This window comes from Carassius auratus, chromosome 16, assembly GCF_003368295.1.
Source record: "Carassius auratus strain Wakin chromosome 16, ASM336829v1, whole genome shotgun sequence".
In the NCBI taxonomy this organism is placed as follows: domain Eukaryota; kingdom Metazoa; phylum Chordata; class Actinopteri; order Cypriniformes; family Cyprinidae; genus Carassius; species Carassius auratus.
In genome coordinates this window covers 1206562-1217690 of record NC_039258.1, presented here as the reverse complement: position 1 = coordinate 1217690, position 11129 = coordinate 1206562, and the positions used below count along the sequence as shown (strand labels likewise).

Below are 11129 nucleotides of genomic sequence, written 5' to 3'. Positions count from 1 at the left end.
TGGCCCAAAAGAGGTGCCGGTACTCTATTATAGTCCCCCCCAAAAAAATTTTGTTTTGTTTTTGTTTTTGATGACTCCCCTCATCCCCTGAGGTAACAACAAGTATATTGAAGGGGTTTTATATACAGCAGTCAACAGGCGCCCTTAATAATAAATCCTTTTATTAGTTTGTGGATTTGCTTGAGCTAGAAAGAACTACTGAACATAAATAAAATATGCAAAATGATTTTTAATAACTCCCGAACTGACTGAAATGATTCGCGAACCCCCTACAAACTCTCGAATTGATTCAAATGATTTGCGATCCCCAAACTGATTTAAATGATTCGCGATCCCGTTCCGAACTCTCGAATTGATTCAAATGATCCGCGAAGCTGCTCCAAACTCCCGAACTGATTAAAATTTGCGATCACCAAACTGACTCAAATGATTCGCAATCCCGCTCCGAACTACCAAACTGACTCAAATGATTCGCGATCCCGCTCCGAACTACCAAACTGACTCAAATGATTCGCGATCCCGCTCCGAACTACCAAACTGACTCAAATGATTCGATCCCCAAATTGAATATTTTGTGTTGTGTTAGAGTAAAGTAAACCCTAAATCACAATAAAGCAAAACATCCAAACATTCAACACTTATGTACGGAGCCCTGCACACGACATGCAAGAAAAAATAAATAAACTGTTACTTATTCGTTCCCTCAATGTACTAAAACGTGCACTCGATTACTATTGCATTCCCTCGATTTACTATTGCATTCGCTCGATTAGCTACATTTTAGCAAAACGGGGGAACAAATTAGTAAATCAAATGCACAATTTATAAATCGACGCAATAGTAAATCGAGGGAATGCAATAGTAATCGTGTGCACGCTTTAGTACATTGAGGGAACAAATTAGTAACTCGTGCGCACGATTTAGCCTTATATTTTTTCCTGCATGTCATGTGTGGGGCTCTGTACTTATGGGGGAATAAATAAATATTCTTTATTGTCCTGAAAATAATGTCAAAATGCAAAGTGAAATGCAAAAAGAAGCTCTAAAAAATTTTTCAAAATATATTTTATTTTCTTCATGCAAATTTTTATTGCTTTTGATTTTGGGGGCGAGGACAAGTTTTCCTGAGATTCTACCAATAATATTAAATTATCTTAATAGTCAATAGAGAAATCGATGCATTTTTGAGTTGCCTAATTTCTTTTCTCTGTATCTTCTCTCACATGCTGCTTTGGATGATGATGGGAAGCTCATTACTGACCCTCTCACTCATTTTAGAGTTGATGTTCCTCATACTTTCCCTCTCAGAGTCCATCTGAGCTGCACTGAGGCTGTTCCCTGTGGTTTTGTTCTCTGATTGGTTGGCCACTTCTCTTGGGTGTGGCACGATCACTATTTCTACATGCTCATTGGCTATTTTTTCAGCTGGCGCAGCTACGGACAGCTCTGGTTGGTTACCACTGGAGCGGCGGTTCAGTGCATGCTGGGTACAGGAGAACGAGCGCTGTCGAGGTGCGGGTTGTGGAGACAGGAAGTAAGGCGTTGCCGCTCGAGTAACGTCATGGTTCATCTCCCTCTCCTCGTCCTCCGCTTCTGATGTCACTTCCTGTAGAGTGCTGATAGGCCGAGATGGGCGGCCTAGGATCCTGGGGGTGACCAATGCCGTTGCTGACTGGTTGGGGGATGGACGCCAGTTCTGGGGGGAGGAGCACTGCGTTCTTCCCATCTGCCAATCACTGTTGAGAACAAAACATTAGAAAATGCTGGTAAAATTGTATATGCAAATGGAAGGAACAGCTGCAGAGCTGACTTACACAGGCGGAGGTGTTGACATCCCCCTGTGGCTGATCACTCCTGAAAATGAGGCACTTCTTCCGGGTAGATATGGAGGTGAAGCGACCCAAGGAGAACAGACATACGTGCGATCGTCCCAGAGCACCTCAGTGGTGGGATCTAGAGGAACTGGTGCCCTGTGAACTCTGTGAGCCAATAGGAGCTCGAGGACCTGATGACGTAATCCCTCTCGAGCCACATCCAGTGGCCGCCGCCCCTTGCAGTCAGAGAGATCCTGATTGGCCCCGTTGAGCAGCAGAAATCGTGCAGTGTCATAGCAACCGTGGAGAGCCGAGAGAAATAAAGCGGTTTCACCCTATCGAGAAAAATTTAATTTTATTCCATTATTATTGGTATTTATTATGATAAATGATTCATCAACTTATTGTTCATTCTCTCTGTCATTCAATCTACAGGACAATCTATCTATCTATCTATCTATCTATCTATCTATCTATCTATCTATCTATCTATCTATCTATCTATCTATCTATCTATCTGTAGAGCCCTGGTGGTAGATTTTCAATGTTGAAGCTCTTTTCTTACAGCCACTTTCTATTTTGTGAAGCGCAACAATCTTGTTCTGTACATCATAACTATATTCTTTGGTTTTACTTTTTGGTTTTACTTGTGATGTCCTTTGTGTTCCTCATATTGACAATTCTGTGGATAAATATGAATGGGAATATACTTCAGAGATAAGAATTTCTAAGGGTGCCAATACTTTTGGACAGCATGCATTGGAGAAAAACATTTCTTTCATCCTAAAATATTCTCCCCACTTTAAATTGTTTTACTTCAATGAAAGGTTAGAATATTTTGAATGTAAGATCTAAAAAAGATCAACGATGCAGATTTATTTTCACAGCTATCTTTGCTCATATTTACCAAGGGAGCCAATAGTGGAGGGTACTCCATCTATCCATTCATCTACCAGAATTCAAATTCTGAATGGTGCATAACCCTGGTTTATTTGATTGGTTACGGGTGACTTTTTCTTTACCTTATGGTCCTGTAAGTCCACTGCAGCACCGTAGCGAATGAGAGTCCGTGCCAATGGGAGGTGGTTTACTGAGCATGCCCAGTGGAGGGCAGATCTCCCTGGATGAAGAGAACGGAGAGAGAGAGAGAGAGAGAGAGAAAGAGAGATGCAAGAAGGAATTGACAACAAAGGGCAAGGGTGATCAGGAAATGGCGTGTTGTGGCGCACAGAGGGGCCAGAAAGTAGAAGACGAAGCCAAAAAAAATGGCATGCAAGTGTGTGTTATGAGAAAGGAAAACAGGAAGCAAACATTCAAGACAATAAAAGAGGGAAAATTTAGAGAGATGGAGAGAGAAACAGAGGCATGGAAGGTTAATACATTATTTCCACATTGACCGGGCGCTACAGCACATTAACTGTGTTCTGAATCAGACGTGTTTATCAGGGGTGCTGGAGTGATGTGAGGGAAGCAGGAGGAGGCGGAGGACGGCAGTGGGGAGTTCAGGACAGGACAGAGACAGTGACAAGGACAAAACCAGAAAGGACAAAACACATTACTCCCCAACTGCAAAGGAAACAAAAACTATTCCTGTAATGTATTTCCACTTTGACTGAAGGGCCTCGTTGCACATGCAAGGGTTAATGGTGTTCTTACCCGTATGGTCGGTGTTGTTGACTGGCACTCCGGCTCTCAGGAGCTCCAGAACCACTCGGTCAAGCCCACTTCTGACAGCTCGGATCAGCACGACCGAGCCGTCCGGACCGCACCACTGCACCGGAGCGGCCTGAGAGAACACATTACAAATGATCAGCTCTACAGAGAGAATTCTTCAAATGCATAATGATGCAGCATGCAGAAATCCTTTTAATAACAGATATCATGAGAGTTGTAGTATAATAGGTTTTTAAATGTGCAGGCAGATTGTTAAAATGAGATCAACTCACTGTTCTTGGTGGTCTTTGAGGTGTAGGAACCGCATTTCTTTCCCATCCTCTAGGGGGAGCTAAAGGTAAAACATAGAAACACAACTGAAGCACAGTAGCTGTGTAACATCTCTCCTCCTAGCTGTGCTGAATAGTATGCATGATTAGAATTGGCACTTTTTCCATTCATGATGCATTGAAAATAATATGCAAATGTTATTCAGATGCGCATGATTTTCAAAGGTTATTCTGGGGATGTAAAACAGGTTTTTCAACATGAATCTGTTGAAAGATTTGCTTGAAATATCACTAGGAGATGAAGTTCCCACATGGCATTTACATACTTTTAAATGTTTTAGTAAAAAATAATGTATATATTTATATAGATTCATTTAATATATTATCTAAATTAATCCAAAAACTATGCTTTTAAAATATTTTTTATTAACTGAAATTACAAAAAAATAAAATTAAATGTAAATATTAAACTTAACATTTGTTCTTGTAACTAACTAAAATAAGTTAAATTGAAGTAAAAAAAAACATAAAGTCTAATAAAATATAAAAAATGACCAAAACACATCAGAATTACTAAAACAAACAAACAAAAAAACTAAATTTAAAATGGAAACTGAAAATATAAAAATAAAAGCTCATTTAAAATAATAATACTAGTAGTAGTAGTAGTAAATAAGGTAAAACTGAATTAATCACATCAACTGCATTGTTTACATTATACATTATATTGTTTTCTGTAATATTTTGAATTTGTTTGGCTGTTCTATATAGAGAAAGAGAGAGAGAGTAAATTAACATTTACTAACTACATTTTAATGTAATCTGTTGAATCTACATGTTTTTTTTTTTTTTAAGAAATATGGTTTTGCATATATATATATATATATATATATATATATATATATATATATATATATATATATATATATATATATATCATATATATAACTCTTTTGTTCATTTTCAGCCCTCTCATTCCAGCAGGTCTCACCCAGCATGCGAGGCTGTTGGTGGGTGAAGTGTTTTTGGTCTGGTGATCTGTGGTCACAGATGGTCTTGTTGATGTCCTCCATGGAGCTCTGGGTCACATCGGTGTCACTTCCGATGTCCAGTTCCTTCCTCAGGGGTCTATAATCAGAGTAAAGGACATGGACAATTCCTCCCCATTAGTGCGGTTTCCTCACTCACAGTATGAAAACTCTTCAAAGACCCTCGAGTTCCTCTGAACATCAGACTCACCGCATACGGATCGCATCCTCACCGAGGGGCTCCTTGCGTCTTTTTCCTGACTCCTTTCCTTTCTTGTTTTTCTTCGTCCCATTTCTGTCTTTATCTCTTCCCGATCTGCTTCTTTTCTCCTCAGAGCGGCGGCTCCAGGCTTTGCTGCCGTTATTGCTGTCAGTCACCATGGATCTGTGACGCACACGCTCTCCTCTTTCTCGTCTCTGTCTTCTTCTCTTTAACCACAGAAACAGCACGGTGATGATCACGGCAGCCGCCACACTGAGTCCCGCCGCCACACCGACCACAGGCCACATCCAGACAGGAGAGGCTTCAGGAAACAAAACCTGACATTAAGCAACTAAATAATGCTCAGGAATACAAGAAAACATTTATCACAGCTATAACATTTTAAAACTCTCTTATCTTTTGCAGAGACTTTAATCAGCAGGAGATTAATACATATTTTAGTGCATGGAGGGGAGGATGATTAGTGAATAATGATTCAAATTTGAGTTAATTTCTCACACAAAGCTATCATGTTGTTTCAGAAGAGTACTTTTATGGTGCTTTGTTGTTAGTTAAAAATAGTGTTAAAAATAGTGCTGCTTTTTTGTTTGACAGCATTGTTGTTCTTGTTGAAATAAAGCTGAAATAAAGTAAAATATCAGATGAACAACTTAAAAATAATTAAATTAAAAATTGTGTTGTCTTGGAAGTTGAAATTAGCTTAAATTGAAGTACTAAAAAGGAAATAAATATAAAGATATAGATTTTTTTTTTAATTCTTATAAAAATGGAAAAAGCGCAAGCATAAATAAACAAACAAATAATACAATCTCTAAATATTAAACCATACTATAATAATAATATGTAAATAATAAAATAAATAAATTATTAACATTTAATTTTACAATAAAATAAGTAAAATTAAAGTTTAAAATGTAGAATATTGCCTTAATTATTTTCTTTTCTTTTATAAAATACGTAAAATAAAACTTAAAATGTAGAATATGGCTTCTTAATAAAACTAAGTAAATATAAAGATGGATAAACCTAAATATGAAAACTTAAAAATGTATTGTCTTGGCAACTAACTGAACTTTGAAGTAATAAAATTACTAAAACTGAAATAAAAATAAACCTATATAGAAATGAAAATTAAATGGAAATGTAAAAAAAATGTTTTATCTGAAAATCAAATAAAAGTTAACAAAAATGTTGTTTAAATAAGTAAATAAAATATATAAAACAAACATTTAAAATGTTAAATATGGGCTCTTTAAATAAAATTAATGTTACGTGAAAAACTTAAACCTAAAAATAACCCTCAAATAATTTCAAAATCAAAATATCATACTAATACTAAAATAATACCTTATGCAGATAAAATAGTATAATGGTTTGAAACAATAATAGTAAGTTAATAATAACAGAACTAAACAATTTTTGTAAGTGTCTGAATAACATGCTTATGTTTTGGCAAAGTACAAAGAAAACACACCCTTGTGCTCCTCCTTTGGTAGTTTCACCTCCTCTCTGTCTCCTATTTCCTCATCGACTCCACGTACACTGATCACAGCCTCCAGGATCTCTGGGATCATGGGAAACGAGGCATGATTCTGTGCCAGGATGGCATGCAGGAAGTGTGCCGCCTCGATGGCATACTGGAAACAGGTGGAGGGAAGACGGGAGCAGGGTCTGTTATCCAGCTGCAGGAATAACACTGACCTGTGATACAAAAAAATATGCATGCAGTCAGCACACGTTTGAAAAACAGACCACTGATTATTGAAAAATACCTGTATGATATCATTACTGAAGGCTGTCACAAATAATATCTTACTAACAGTAAAACAAAATGGCCTTAAAATCAAACACTGAATTGTATTAAATTAAATTAAAATAATCTAAAAATAGTCCCAAGAGAGGCTCATAGAAACGGTGTAAAATAGCTGTACAAATGTTTACATTATTATGTTTTTTTTTTTTTTTTTTGCCTTTTCTTTATGGGTTATTTATGTCATGAATATTTTTGGTGCATAATCCCTTGATTAACATGAAAAAAAGAAATGTAGGATCTTTTTTTTTTTGATTTACTTAACATTACTTTTAATTATATTTTATGCTTTTTACAGTTTATTTATGAGTACTTTTGATGCATAAACTATTTACTAACACGGACTATATATATATATATATATATATATATATATATATATATATATATATATATGTATGTATGTATGTATGTATGTATGTATATATATATATATTTAAATTTAAATGTAGTTTATAGTTAGATATTTTTGGTGCATAGCCCCTTGATTAACATGAACTGTAATTATATATATATTATTTTTAAAAGTTACTATTTCAAAATTAAATTAAAGCTTGAAATGTAGAATATGACTTCTTTAAATGAAAACACGAGACAGTATTGCTAACCCATTGCTGTCATAGGATGGTGTTTGAGTGTACAGCTTGTCCAGCTGTTGGGGGTCCAGTGAAAACAGGTCTGTGGTGGGCAGGAGAGGGGCCGTCCCTCTGAGTTTGACGCTGGTCTGCAGGACAGTGCTTAAGGGCCATAACAGAGAGCTGTTCTGGGGCTGACCCCTCTGGAACGGGATTCTAGTGTGCAGTATGAGGCTTCCTTTGGCCCAGACGGGGTAATGCTTTTTTTGGCAGTCCGAGCCGTCCCACCCACAGGGGGCGGTGTTGCATCCCTGGTCGCAGTGGCCGTTGTCATAATGATTTCGGCAATACTGAATATGCCCTAAACTGAGAAAACAAAACATTTTACTTCAAGCATGCATATAACAAATTATAAATATTTGCGTTGCACTGCAACAGATTAATATGCATATCAGTGGTAGGTTCTCGTGAATGGTTTAATAACAACTGCATCCTGTTATGCTTTATACTTTTTAAGGCGTGCAATTTGATGCATTGTAATGGTTACAATTATTTATGACAAATATCGAGTTTTCGAAGGTCGAATTATTTTTACTTCGTTATTGTAGACCTAACGTTACTTAAACATTTTTCAAGTAGGCTTATCTGTAGCCTGAGTATTTTTTATTTTGAGAAACTTTACCTCAGTACATTCCAAAGCATGATATTGTACTTTTTACTCCAAATATTAGTATTTAAGCTGTTATTGTAAATTAAAATCACATTTAGGTAACGACTGAGCTGCTTGTGAACTAAATATGCTGTAAAAAAGTGAGCCATCTATATATTTAGGCCCACCAATGTATGAAATGCACACATTTGTTTATCACCATCTCAACGGGGTAAGTTTTCCTCGCTTTTAAAAATTTATCATTTATTTTGATTTTTTTTTTCAATTATTTGCACAAATAACATATCAGGAACCTAAACTGATATTTTAATATATTTTTATATATTTTGATATATTTTAATATAAATTGAGTAATTTGTATTTTTAAATTGTTTTATGTGATTTTAGCATGTTGGTTTCTTACTTGCAGATGCGTTTGTCTTTGAGGCAGTCGAATCCATCTCTCAGACAGTCAGAAGCGGAGCACTCCTCATCACAAACTCCATTCCCAAACTTGGCCTGGCACATTTTTCCTGACCTACAGTTGCTGTATGGATCACTAGGGGAGCCTTTTTAGGAAAAGCCAAAGTAAGTATGATTATCATGTCATAGAAAAGCTTAGAGTAGCAATGTCGAGCATATTTTTTGAGCTATTAAAAGGGCCCACATCACTAAAGAGGTTCAGCATCATCCTGGCTGGAGGGGGCGGGGCCTTGACCTGAATTCCAAGAGAAACAGGAAACGAGGGGCATGACACAAACAGGAAGTGTCCAGAAGAGTTGAACAGCAACAGGAAATGGGGTGGAAGGGGGGTGGATGAAGGCTGAGGGCATAACTGCCGCGATGAGGGATGTAATAGAGAGGGACAATAGCTTTGACAGGTGTGTGAAGCAAAATCAAGCCATTATGGCTAAACAATAAACCAGAATTTTGTAAAGCAAAACACAGAAAGTATAAATGGGTTTACTTTTACACTGTATATATTTTTAAAATCATACCATATGTGTTTATGGATTGCAGTACTGCAAGAATTATGTTGAAGCAATTTTGACATGACAACCCTTATCACACAAAAATCTTCTCTTCTCTTCATTACACATTCAATATCTAATTTTTGTTGTCTGCTAAAAATCCTGTACATTTAGCATTTTCTCTATTAAAGATAGGCCATGGACAATACCTTAAAAAAAAAAAAAAAAAAAAAAAGTTTGGGTCTGTAATATTTTTTAAACAAAATTATTAATTTTATTTAGTTAGGATGCATTACACTGATCAAAAGTTTCAGTCGTTTATTAATAATTATTTACAACTAATTTGTAATGTTAAAAAATGTTGTATTCAAAATAGAAAAAATATTTTATTTTTTTTACTTTCTATTCATTAATCAACTTTTTTTCTGTACAGCAAAATACAGAAAGTACATATGGACAAATGGACATATCAAGTAGATAGATAGATAGATAGATAGATAGATAGATAGATAGATAGATAGATAGATAGATAGATAGATAGATAGATAGATAGATAGATAGATAGATAGATAAAATACAAATAAAATACTGATGGGTTTACTTTCACACACACATGCACACACACACACACAATAACTTTCTTTTTTTGTAATATTCTATTTTTCAATACAAATATATTTACTTTGCGGGTCTGAGATTAAAGTTTGTGAATTAAACCTGAAAGTAAAAAAACAACAACAACAAAAAAAACGTACAGTCGATACATATTTTTGATTTTATACAAATATTACACATAAAAAACATAAACGAATAAAACTAATAATAATAGAACTAAACTAAACTAAACTAATAATAATAATAGAATGTTTAATTAATTTGCTTGTTTGTTCACGTCTAATTTAATAAAAATGATATACATATCAAATATTTAATATCAAGTTTCTATTCATGTGCCTTTAAATTCAAGTTCTTGCAGCTAGTTAGTGGTACAGTAGATATTAGACAGTGCTATTAACCATCACAATATCATGCAGTCATCTGTGTCCATCCATTCATCCATCGATCCATCAGTTCTGAATTTGACTCACCTTGAGATAATCTGCAGAGAGTCCATATGATGAAGGAGAGTCTCACAGTCAGGTGCATCTCTGAGCACAGAGACGAGTCAGGAGTTAGTCAGGTTCCTCTTGATTGGACACAGCAACCCCCTCGAGTATGAATCACCAAGACCAAGAGCTGGTGTCTTCTCATTTGAGGCTGCTCTTATGTCTTCAGGGAGTCTTGGATGGTTTCTTCAGATGGATGCAGCATTATCCGTCCAGTAAGACTGTGTGAAGTATGTGAATGTTCATGGCTACACCCTCAGCAGCTCCCTCCCCAAATTTGTCCCTCATTCTTTTTCAGAAGCACGGCGGATATCTGGACGACTTCCTGCCTCTGTGTGGAAAAGAATAGGAGCGAGTGTGTGTGTGTGTGTGTGTGTGTGTGTGTGTGTGTGTGTTTGAATCTGAAAGGTCGGTGTTATCGCAGGAGTTTGACCTGATTATGAATTATTTTACTGCATGAATTGTGTTGAAGGAAATTTGACAGGACAATTGAACAATACCACACAAAAAAAAACCTTTACTTCCTTGTGTTCAAACTAGACATAATATCTCATTTTTTATATACCTGCTAAAAGTCCTGCACATTTGTGTTAATTTTTTTTTTCAGTAGTTGAAGACGGTTACACACTACTGATTAAAAGTTTTGGATCAGTAAGATTTTTTTATGAAATTCATACTTTTATAAAGCAACAACACATTAAGTTGTTCAAAACTGTCAGTTAAGACATTTATAATGGTATAAAATATTTATATTTCAAATAAATGCTGTTCTTCTGTACATTCTATGCATCAAAGTATTATAAAAAAAAAATTAAGCAGCACAACTGTTTTTAGCATTGATAATGGTTGGAAATGTTTCTTAAGCAGTAAATCAATTCAATTCAAATCAGCACATTAGGATGATTTCTGAAAATCATTTGACACTGAAGAATGAAGTAATAATGCAAAAAAATCAGCTTTGAATCACTTTTGCAATAATAATAATAATAATAAAAAAAAAAACCTAAAAT

At 35.6% G+C, this 11129-nt stretch overlaps 1 protein-coding gene across 1 annotated transcript; it reads right to left on the bottom strand.

Moving 5' to 3' along the window:
• Positions 1 to 563: 563 nt before the first annotated feature.
• On the bottom strand, positions 564 to 10367 carry notchl (notch receptor, like). The gene is made up of 11 exons (XM_026283233.1): positions 10102 to 10367; positions 8467 to 8611; positions 7427 to 7759; positions 6483 to 6709; positions 4997 to 5309; positions 4749 to 4885; positions 3761 to 3819; positions 3471 to 3600; positions 2837 to 2934; positions 1815 to 2149; positions 564 to 1736 (listed from the first exon to the last, which is right to left on the bottom strand). The coding sequence occupies exons 1-11, from the start codon at positions 10157 to 10159 to the stop codon at positions 1220 to 1222; spliced, it is 2352 nt and encodes a 783-aa protein (XP_026139018.1). The 5' UTR covers positions 10160 to 10367; the 3' UTR covers positions 564 to 1219.
• Positions 10368 to 11129: the final 762 nt, after the last annotated feature.

Bases quoted from the DNA above. Each gene is read 5' to 3' on its own strand.
- notchl (XM_026283233.1), bottom strand. From the start codon at position 10,159: ATGCACCTGACTGTGAGACTCTCCTTCATCATATGGACTCTCTGCAGA. The intron at 7,760-8,466 runs GTAAGAAACCAA...TTGTTTTCTCAG, and splicing joins AAAGACAAACGCATCTGCAA to TTTAGGGCATATTCAGTATT. The intron at 3,601-3,760 runs GTGAGTTGATCT...GTGTTCTCTCAG, and splicing joins CTCAAAGACCACCAAGAACA to GCCGCTCCGGTGCAGTGGTG.